General features: G+C 64.6%; 1 protein-coding gene across 1 annotated transcript; it reads left to right on the top strand.

The window, feature by feature from the left end:
• Positions 1 to 618: 618 nt before the first annotated feature.
• Positions 619 to 6,582, top strand: LMXM_07_0831 (conserved hypothetical protein; the record flags this gene model as incomplete). Its single annotated transcript, XM_003872185.1, has 1 exon — positions 619 to 6,582. The coding sequence occupies one exon, from the start codon at positions 619 to 621 to the stop codon at positions 6,580 to 6,582; it is 5,964 nt and encodes a 1,987-aa protein (XP_003872234.1).
• Between the last annotated feature and the right edge of the window lie 4,594 nt (positions 6,583 to 11,176).

The following is an 11,176-nucleotide window of genomic DNA, read 5'->3' on the forward strand; positions in this document are numbered from 1 at the left end:
CATCCTCCTCCTCTGCTCCTTGCCTTTCCTCTTCTCCCAGATTTGTATCCGACCCCTTTTATACATACATGTGTACACACTTTACACCATCGCCTGTAACTCTTTCCGCTGGATTATAGACCCACGGGGAGGACGACAGCAGCGAAGCGAGCTTTACTCTTCGGCGTTGTGGAGTGTTCTGTGGGAGGTGGGTGGGTGGGTGGGTGGGTGCGTGATTGCTGTCCAGCCAAAAACCGCTGCACCCTCCCTCTCCTCCCCGTGCGCGCGTGTGTCGTTCCCCTTCACGCGTCCGCTGTTTTTCGTTGTGTGCTGTTTCTCCTCCTCTGTCGGCCCTCTCCTGCATCATCGGGACGACCACCGCCTCCCTGCCAAGGCGTCGCGGCCTCCTTGGTTTTCTGCTCTCATTATTTGCTCTTGTTGGTCGTTTTTTTTTTCTGCCGCGACACGGCGCTCAACCCGTCGTCGTCGTCGTCCATCGCTGCGGTTGTCGCGTCCACGCAGTGTCTTTTCTTTTCCCGTGCATCTTTCCCTCCTCCTCCTCATCGTCGTCGTCGTTGGCGCGAGTGCGGGTGCGGGGCAGAGTCACCTTGCCAGCCGACTCCACTCACCCTCACACATATGTTCTCCCCTCCTCTCATGCCCGATCGAGGGTTTCGACGGTGGTGCCGCGCACTGGTGTGCGTGACGTCTGCGGCACTGGCGCTCGCGCTGCTCATCCTGGCAGCGTGTGACTGCGTCGGCGCTGCTGCTGCGTCGGTGACGGTGACGACGACCCCGTCGCTGCCGCTCCTCGACGTGCCGTTCCACGCGGACGCGGCGGGTGTCAGCAAGGGGCACAATGTGTTTGTCTCCACTCGGAGCGACTGCGGTGGTGCTTCGAAGGTGACGTCGGTGTGCACGGTCGGGAGTGCGGTGGATGGCGTCAGCTTCGCGAACGGCACGTGCGTGTTCCATGTGACGAGCGAGGCGCTGAGTGTCGACTTGACGAGGCCGCGTCCCACGGTTCCTGTGCTGCACTGGTGCAGCAGCGCTCATCCCGGCGCGTCGGTGGGCGCGCTGCAGATGAACGTGATGGCGATGTCACGACAGTTCGTGTTTCTCAACGTGGAGACGACGGTACACCTCAGCGAGGCCACGCCCATCGGCACTACACTGGGATTTTACGTTGTCAGCACGTGCGTTACGCCGTTGACGGTCCCCAAGTCCTTTACCGTCGCCGCCACACGCACTATCACACTCAGAGCAACTGGTGCAGTGCCCATGTACGTCTGCGCCACGATACCCACTGTGTCGGGGAGCATGACAGCGCTGGGACTTCGAGGAGTCGTAGCGGGCGCGCCAGTCTACGCTGTCCAGCCTTCTCATGGGGTGCGCCATCGCACCATATTGATGACATCGACAGCGGAGGGCGCGGCGAGGGTTGCACTTTCTCGGGACAGCGACTGCGACACATTGGAGCAGCCCGCGCAGCTCGCAACGCTGAACGAGCGCTTCAGCTTCCGCATCACCGCCCCGGCCGGCGTCTACTACTTGTGCGCAGCCACGAGTATCAGCACTTTCACGCCGTCCACCAACACCTTCACGGTGGAGGAGTACGACGTGCAGCCGCACACGATGTACGCGACCCGCGAGACTCCGCTGACCTACGGCCTGGGTGCGGCTGGCCGTGACGCGGAGCTGGAGGCGGCGCTGTCGACGACGACGGACTGCATTAGAGGCTCGCTGGTGGTTCCTTGGGGAGCATCGATGTCGTGGGCAGTGCCAAGGGTGGGCACGTACTACGCGTGCGTTCGGGACCGCGGTGTGGCGAGCACTGCCGGGTACACGAGCGCGATCACTGTGACGGACGTGCCGACGCTGGCGTTCTCGCCCGATGAAGTAGTTGGGGGGCTTCCGATAACGGTGACACTCAAACACCCCAGCGCGATGACAGCGGAGTTTGATGTGATGCTCTCGAGCAAGCTCGACTGCGTCAACATCTTCGCCATCGTCCGAAAGCCTACCGGAACGGCCGTGGCCACACTGCCCACCGTCACTGCGCTGCAGGGGAGCGTGACGTACTGTGTCTCGAACCCGCTGGAGCCCAACGAGGACATGCATCGAGTGAGCTACCTGCTTGGCACACTGCGGACACGCATGTACCGCGTCGGTCACGGAGCGTTGCGTATCGAGTCGACACTGCGCTTCGTCCTGGACAGCGAGGTGCAGCTTCCCAGCGGGACGACTGTGGTGCTTGTACCTGAAGCCAACAAGCATCCATGCGCCGGCTCGATGAACGCCGCCGCCGCCATTGGTGAGGGAAGCGGCATGATGATGTTCACTGTGTCGGGTGTGGCGGCGGTACTGCCGCCTGTGGTGTTCCCTACAGGGGGTGTGTGGCTCATGTGTCTGCAGTCCGGCGACGGGCACCAGCTTGAATACCTGAATCTGCGCAAGTTCTGGATCTACGGAGCAACGGCGCAGCTTTCACAGGACCTCGTCCTCGCCAACGTCAACACACCGGTGCATGTTTCCGGGCTTGAGTCGGATCACCATGTCACCGTGACCTCCAGCAACACATGCAGCTCATCCACAGAGTGGGTTGCTAGCGGTACCGCAAAGGGCGGCGTTGCCACGCTGAACGTGCAGTCAGCCTCAGCAGGGAGGCTACTCGTGTGCTTCGCCTACCCTGCAGAATCGGAGTCCTCGTCGACAAACATTGAAGCGGACTACGCTCCCGTCGGCGAGTTTCAGAGCCTAGTCGCGCGCATGTATCCAAGCATCGCGTACGTGAGCGAGACGACGACGCTGAGCTTCGCCGGGATTGGGGGCATGTCGCTGACGGGCTACCTCGCTTTCTTCCTGCCTCATGCGACGTCATGCAGCGAGCCCGACGCGACGGTTTTGGGTTCGGGACTGAAGGGGCCGGACGCGACGTCGACTGTGTCGTACGGGGCGGTGAGCGGCAGCGCGCTGGAGCGGGGAACCGTGTACCGCGTGTGCGTGGGGCGATACATAGGCGGCGGCTACTGCGACGCCGGCGTTGTCGCGGCGATGGAGGTGCCGCCGGTGTCGACGGACCCGCCGGTGCCCGTGCGCGGGCTGCCCGTGCGGCTGCAGCTGCCGCCGAGCTTCGCGAGCACTGCTGCTGTGACGCGCTACGTCGTTGTGGGCGGGGCGGTGAGGTGCAGCGGCGACCTGAGCGGGACCCGTGTGTACGGGAGCGGGTCTGTGGACCGTGCGAGCGGCGCCGCATCTGCGTTCATGGCGCCTGCGCGTGCGAGCGGCGTGGACGCCGTGCGCGTGTGCGTGGGGTCGAAGGAGAGCCTCGTGTCGGACAGCCTGGGGTACGCGCACGGCGCGACGCTGCGGCTGGAGCAGTTCCGCACGTCGATGGTGTACCTGCAGCGCGGCGTGCCGAACGTGCTGTCCGGTGCGCCGATGGCCGCGACGGGGTCGCTGTACGTTGTCGCGTGCGACGGGAGGGAGTGCGACGCTGACAACGCTGACGGCGTGTGCCGCGCGAAGATGTCGCAGGGCGCGACGAGCTCCTCGACGGCTGCGCTGGATGCGCCGCTGGGGCGGTGCCTGCTGTGCCAGCGCGTGACGGTGGGCACGGCGGTGTCGGTGGTGGGCTCGGACACGACGGTGGAGGTGGTGGAGCCGTTTGAGATGAGCCTCTCCGTAGACCCCTCTGCCATTCGCGCGTACGTGCCGTTCGCAGTGACCATGTCGGGCGGCCCTGGCGGCGCGGGGGCGAAGTACACGGGCTACCGCCTCACAGTACAGCCCGCGTCTGTAGTCTGTGGAGCCACGGCGTCCGAGTGGCAGGATATCATGGTGGAGGGCGGCAGTGCGGAGATCACCATCACAGATATGAGGGCAGGCAAGAAAATACGGTTCTGCACTTCCTCACCGCTACTAAGCAGCGTGAGCGTTCTGACGGGGACGCTGCAGCACTACATGACACCTGCAGCTGTGATCGGCGACCGCGCGACGACGCTGACGTCTGGCGGCGTGACGAGTGGCGCCACGGCGGTGCTGTCGCGCACGGCGGACTGCCTCGGCGTCGTGGCTGGCGGCGGCGCTGCGGCGATCGTGGACGCGAGGGTGACGTTCACTGTGGCGTCGTGCGGCGCGAACGGTGCGCTGGCGTCGCTGTACTACTGCGAGGCTGCTGGCGGGGGTGCGTACGCGTCCCGCGGTGCGGTGGGGCTGCTGCGCGCGAGCGGGTGCGGCGGCGGCGCGGACGCGAGCATTGCGGAGGTGGATGCGGCGCCTGGCGCTGCGATCGGCAGCTTCGGGATCGACGCGGCGTACCTGGCGAGGCCGCGGCTGTCTGCGTCGTCGGACTGCGGCGTGCTGCTGGACGCGGCTGTTGCGAGCGTTGGGTACGCGCCCGGTGCTGGCGAGCGCGCTGCGTTCCACGTGTGCGCCGTGCTTGTCGGCGACGCGAGCGTGACGTTCACGACGGCGCGCCCGACGCTGCGCGTTGCGAACTGGGCGGTGTCGCCGACGGCTGCGGTGAGCCGGTACAACGCGACGCTTGGCGCTGCCGCGGCTAGTGCGGTGCGCGTGAACTACGCGACGCCGTCGAGCGAGACGTTCCTGAGCACGGCGAGCGACTGCAGCGTGCGGACGGCGGGCGCGGCGGGGCTGAGCGGCGCGTCGAAGACGGCGACGTACAGCACGACGGGCGTGCGCGGGCTTGTGCACGTGTGCACTGTGGCGCCGCTGAGCGGGAGGACGCTGGCGGTTGCGGAGTTCCTGTCCGTGACGCCGCCTGCTGTGCTGCGTGCGTCGCCGGCTGTTGTGCGCGGCGGCGAGTACAGCGCGACGCTTGTGGTGGACGGTGCGCCGCCGCTGTACTCGATGGTGCCTGGTGCGGACAGCGGGTACACGCACAGCGGGTACTACACGAGCGCGAGCCGCGAGGTGTACCTGTCCGGGGACGCGTGCTCGGGCGTGCTTGCGGGGACGAGCGCTGCGACGGTGACGTCGAGCGGCAGCGTGTCGTTTGCGACGGCGGGCGTTGCGGCGGGCGTGAGCGCTGTGTGGCTGTGCGCGGTGACGGCCGCGGGGCCCGCGGTTGTGCTGGCCGGCGTGGCTGTTGCGCCCGGCCGGGTGTACCCGACGACAATGGTGTCTGGCGCACTGGGCGCGCCTGTCTTCATACCGAGCCTGAAGGGGACGGCGGTGCAGCTGAGCGCGTCTGCGAGCGGGTGCGGGTCTGTTGCTGGGATGCCGAGCTTCACAACGGACGCGGAGGGCTACGGCGCTGTGGACCTTGTGGGCGGCGACGGCGGCGCGCTTGCGCCGGGCACGTACACGCTGTGCTACGGCGGCGCGCTGCGTGGCGGCGGCGGTGCTGCGGCGCTGGAGTCGGTGGAGCTTGTGCGCGCGTCGCACTTCGACGTGCGCGGGACGACGTTTGTTGTCGGCGTGGCGAGCCGGATGGTGCTGCTGCAGGACCTGACTGCTGCGGCGCTTGTGCCCGGGTTCAGCACGGCGCGCGACTGCACGTCTGTGTCGAGCGAGCACGGCGAGTGGGCTGCTGTGACGAGCACGTCTGTGTCTGTGACTGCGACGGGCGTGTACACTGCTGGGCTGTACCTGTGCGCGCGTGCGCCGGTGAACGGGACGCTTGTGGCGCTGCCCGGGCTGTGGTCTGGGCGGCGGAGCGTGCAGTTCGTTGCGTCTGCGATGCAGCTGCCGTCTGCTGGGTGGGACGCGTGCACGACGTACACGCTGGACCGGTGCTACCCGCCGGGTGCGAGCGCGAGCGGTGCGACGTCGGTGGTTGCGGTTGTGCACGGGGACTGCTGCAGCGAGGCGAGCCGGAGCGCGGTTGTCGGGGAGGCGAGCATGGCGAGCGGGACGTGCGAGCTGACGCTGGACTACGACAAGGTGTCCGCGTACCCCGCGGAGTCGACGTACCACGTGTGCGTGTGGGACAGCGCGGACGACTCTGTGTGCACGACGGTGAGCGAGGCGCGCGTGAGCACGAGCTGCACGCGCCGTGGCGGCGGTGGCCGGGGGCTGAGCCGTGGCGCGGTTGCGGGGATCGTCGTTTGTTGTCTATTTTTTTGTTGCTGTCTGGCGTGCGTGGGCTTGTGGTGTTTCTGCTGTCCAGATGTCGATGTCAAGCCGGCGGAGGAGGTGGAGGTGGAGGTGGTGGATATTCCTGCGGACCCTTCGTTGGTGGTGAAGCTTGGCGGACGCCTCTCCGCGGTGGTGCACTGGCGCGGTGACTCGCCGGACGCCTCCTTCAGAAGCTTTAGCGGCTCCATGTCATCCGTGGGAACCGACGTGTCGCTGACGTTGAACCCGCTGCTGGTGAGTGCTGCCTACAGCAGCGGGGCTGCGCTACTGCCGGACGACCTTCCGATAATTCCTGTCACCGTCGACGAGAAAATCAGGAGCCTGCCAAAGCTGGAGTGGGAGCACCGCCGGCGCCTCGCTGCTCGCGAAGGGGAGGCGCGGCGTGTGGTGCGGCGGCGGTGCGAGGCAAACCTGCAGGTGGTGAAGACTGAGGTGGTCGTTGTCGTCACTGCCGACGCCTACCCCGATGGCGACGGCGAGGATCAGACGGGGCCTGAGTAAAAGCGCCCGTGCGCCTGTGTGTTGGATGGTGCGCGCTTGCAGGGGCGGCACTGGGAGGCGGTGAGGCGAGGCGCTGCACCGGGGACGTCTCTCTCCCGCCTCCTTTGTTGTTGTCCCTCGTCCGGCCGCATGCGCGCGGGCGTCCGCAGTGCGCCGAGACATTTTTCCTCCGCCATAATCATAGCCTTCCTTTGTGCGTGTGTGTGCAGATGGGTTTCCAGACGCACCTCTTCCCCCCTCCCCCTCTGCCGACACAATGTGTGCGAGGGCATAAGCATGCGTAGCCTCCCTCCCCTCTCCTTGTTGCCCCCCCTCCTCGCCGCCCTTTTATCGCTGTCCTGCTCTCACCCCTCCCCTCCCCTCCATCTCCTATGCAGGCCCTGCTTTCGCCTCTGAGGTGCCGGCGCAGGCGCTTTTCTCCGCTCTCGCTACGTCTCCCTCCCTCCCCCCATCCTGCTCGCACACGCGCGCACGTACGCGCTTGTCGTCAAGTGAGTGCCCATATACATGAGGCAGGGCTCTCTCGTTCTCTGTGCATGTGTACGCCTTGGACGGCGTGGCGGACGTGGTATGCTCTCTTCTTTGACGAGGCGCTCGCCCACCCCGAGCGGGCCCCTACGCCCTCCCTCTTGCCATCCGCCTATCACCGCTTTTCTTCGCACGCCCTACGAGGTCTCGACAGGGCGCTGTTCGGCTGCTTCTCTTTCTCCCTAACGTCGTCGAGCGTGGAGGTGGTGGATCACCGCACTCGGTGCGGTGTGCGTGCCTGCGCGCGTGTGCACGGACGCTCTCGTGTGTGTGCCTGTGTGCGCAGTGCAGCGCTCTATTTTTATTTATTTATCCGAGTGCGGTTTCCATCGACGCGAACGCCCACCGCCGGGCGATCGAACAGCGACAACAACAGAAAAATACACGCGCGAGAAGGCAAGTGAGGCCTGCCACCCTCTGTTCATGCAGTGACGTGTGTGTGTGTGTGTGCATTACTTTCTCCTCTTGCACCAGCTGCTGCGCGTCGGTGCAGAGCAGGAAAGCACGTGTGCGTCTGCGCGCATCACCCCCTCTATATCTGACTGCACTTATAGAGCTCAGGAGAGGAGGGGGAGGGCGAGACCAAGAGCCCACGCTCGGCGGCGCTGCTCTTGACCTCTCTGAGTTTCTCTTCATGCGCCTTCCCTTACCCTCACTCCGAATCGCTGCGTGCAACCGCCGATATTCACCACGATTGTGCGTTAAGCGGACGTCTGGCCCCCGCTGCGTCGTGGCGCATGTGCGTGCTCATGGAGCGCATTGCTCCCTCTGCCCTCCCCCCTCTTTCCATCTTGCTGCACGGCCTCTCCTCCTCCTCTGCTCTCAGTGCCCAGACATATCACCTCTTCCCTCTCCCCTATCCCCTAACGCACGCGTAAGCCTTCCACCGCCACCACCACCCCCTCCCTCAAAACAACACAAAAGGCTTTAGGCGCTCTCTGGTTTGCATGTGTACCCTCATGTGAATACACGCACACGCATCAAGTGAATGCATGCCGCCCTGCACCACACCCTCGTCCCCACAGGCGCGCGCCCCCTCTCCTCCTCCTCTCTCTTCCTCGTCGGTATAGCTTCTCCTTTCCTTTTTCGTGCTCTGCGCGTCGCGTCTGGGCTTGTCTGTCGCCGACGCCGGCGTCGAGTGTGAACGAGCAAGCGCAGGCTCAAGCGTGCGGGGCGAGGGCGGCGCACAGTCGTAGGGGAACCAGGGCGGTGGAGGTCGGCGACGTGTGCGTGTGTGTGTGTGTGTTTCCTTTTGTGACTCGAGGCAGCACCGACGCCATCCATTCACCTTTTCTGCTCTCCCTCCGTCCGCCTTCCATCAGTGACATCCGCCGCTCATTGTTCGCATTACACCCCTACTCCGAGCACCCACACGCACGCGTACGCAGCGCTATCTCCCAAGCAAGCGCGTTGTGCGTGCCAACGAGTGCGTCTCCGCTCCCCCTCTTCCTCCCTCGTTGCTCGCCTTCTTTGTTTTATCCTGCCTCGCTCTCCCCTCCTGCGCGCCACACCCGTCACAGCGGCGGGTAGTCCATCGTCTGGGGACGTTTGGGGTGCCTGCGTGCGCGCGTGCACGTGCGTCCGCTGCGCTCTATCGTCTTACTCATCCCACCTCCACCCACCCACCCACACCCACAACTACCCACACACACGCCATCTACAGTGCATCCACGCACCCCTTTACTCAGGTCACCAGACCTCCCCCCGTCCGTCCGTCCCTCTAGCGACCACGTAAGGAATCATATCGCCAATATCGTGTCTACTGCTCCATCTCTCGTGCCGCTCATCTCTTCGCGTGCGAGTTGTCTGTGCGTACCAGGGCGCATCTCTGTGTCTGTGCCTACGGGACTGTGTACCGCACTCCTGCGGTGACGGTGACGGTGACGGTGTGTGCGGTGACGTCCTCCTGCGACGTGCCTTCTTCTGCTCTCTTTTTCGTTGCCTTGCCCTTCCTCTCCGTGCACTCTCGCTCGCCCATTTTTTCCCTTCGATTTGAGCGGACTTCGCATCTGTCCGCGTGCGTGTGTATGCGTGTGTGGTCTGCCTTACCTTCTCTCTGCCTCTCTGTCGCTGTTCTTCTTGCCGTTGCTGTCGTGGCTGTGGTTTCCCCGACTCCTCCCCACACGCACCTCTCTCCTCCTCCTCCATCTAATATATATATATATATATATGCATATATATGCATCCTCTCGTTTCTCCCTTCTCTGTGTGCCTCCTCCTGCCTGCATAGCTTGTGTGTGTGTGTGTGTGCCTCCTGCCTGTTATTCGTTGTGTGCGTGTCTTATCGTGGCTGCCATTCCTTGCTTGGCTCTCTGTGCGTGCCTGTGTGCATGCGTGCGCACGCGTGCCTCACCTCCCCCCGTCATCTGCCGCCTTCCTGCTGCTGTCCCTCTGTTTTGGTCGCCTGGCGTGTGTGTGTGCGCGTGGCTGCCGGTTTCTCACGCTGCGGCTTTCTTCCCCCCTTTCCCCATAGCCGCACCGCGCCCTACTTGAAATTTGCCCGCTCACCAGTGCGGTACGCCGGTCTCTCGTTGCTCAGCCATTTTTTTGCGCTCCACTGTGTGTCTTTGTATCAAGGGCCTCTGCATTGCGCCGTGCTCACGTCAGCCACCGCCGCGTGTGGCGCGAGTCTACGTCGGGACTGAGCACCAGACGACGTCCACTTTCGCTGCCCCTTGTCTCTGACGACACACCTCCAGCTCTTACACGCACCCGCCGCATCACTGCCGTCCCCCCTTTCCCCGTGTTGCATCTCTCGGGCCTCGTTGGCCCACCCCCACCCGATTGCAGCGACCTTGCTTTTCACGGAGGGATGAGGAGGCGGACGTCAGCACGGCGTGCACTGGTGTGCGTGACGTCTGCGGCACTGGCGCTCGCGCTGCTCATCCTGGCAGCGTGTGACTGCGTCGGCGCTGCTGCTGCGTCGGTGACGGTGACGACGACCCCGTCGCTGCCGCTCCTCGACGTGCCGTTCCACGCGGACGCGGCGGGTGTCAGCAAGGGGCACAATGTGTTTGTCTCCACTCGGAGCGACTGCGGTGGTGCCTCGAAGGTGACGTCGGTGTGCACGGTCGGGAGTGCGGTGGATGGCGTCAGCTTCGCGAACGGCACGTGCGTGTTCCATGTGACGAGCGAGGCGCTGAGTGTCGACTTGACGAGGCCGCGTCCCACGGTTCCTGTGCTGCACTGGTGCAGCAGCGCTCATCCCGGTGCGTCGGTGGGCGCGCTGCAGATGAACGTGGTGAGCACCGTTCCTCCGTTTTTCTACAAAACGGAGTACAATGAGCTCACCTTCAGCGACGCGACACCTCTTGGAAGCATCGTTAGCTGGTCTGCGTCTCCGGACTGCGGCAGCCCTTTGCCGAATCACGCGAATACGGTGCTGGGCAGCAGCCGCATTGTGCCTCTGAGGTACAGTGGCGATATTGTGTACGTCTGCGCCATGACCCCCACCGTGTCGGGGACCATGACAGCGTTGGCACTTCGAGGAGTCGTCATAGGGACGCACCTCTACCGGATGAGCCCCACGAGTGGGGTGCGCCATCGCACCATTAGCATGATGACCACGATAAGGGAATCCACTGTAGTGGTTTCTGTCTCACGTGATCCGTACTGCCGCACACTTGATCAGCCAGGGAAGTTGTACGCCTCCTTGACGTCTTTCGATTTTGTGTGGAACGTCACTGCGGGTGTCTACTACTTGTGCGTTATGACGAGTATCAGCACTTTCACGCCGTCCACCAACACCTTCACGGTGGAGGAGTACGACGTGCAGCCGCACACGATGTACGCGACCCGCGAGACTCCGCTGACCTACGGCCTGGGTGCGGCTGGCCGTGACGCGGAGCTGGAGGCGGCGCTGTCGACGACGACGGACTGCATTAGAGGCTCGCTGGTGGTTCCTTGGGGAGCATCGATGTCGTGGGCAGTGCCAAGGGTGGGCACGTACTACGCGTGCGTTCGGGACCGCGGTGTGGCGAGCACTGCCGGGTACACGAGCGCGATCACTGTGACGGACGTGCCGACGCTGACGTTCTCGCCGTCGCCTGCCGTGCTGGGGCTGCCG

This window comes from Leishmania mexicana, chromosome 7 (genome assembly GCF_000234665.1).
Source record: "Leishmania mexicana MHOM/GT/2001/U1103 complete genome, chromosome 7".
In the NCBI taxonomy this organism is placed as follows: Eukaryota; Euglenozoa; class Kinetoplastea; order Trypanosomatida; family Trypanosomatidae; genus Leishmania; species Leishmania mexicana.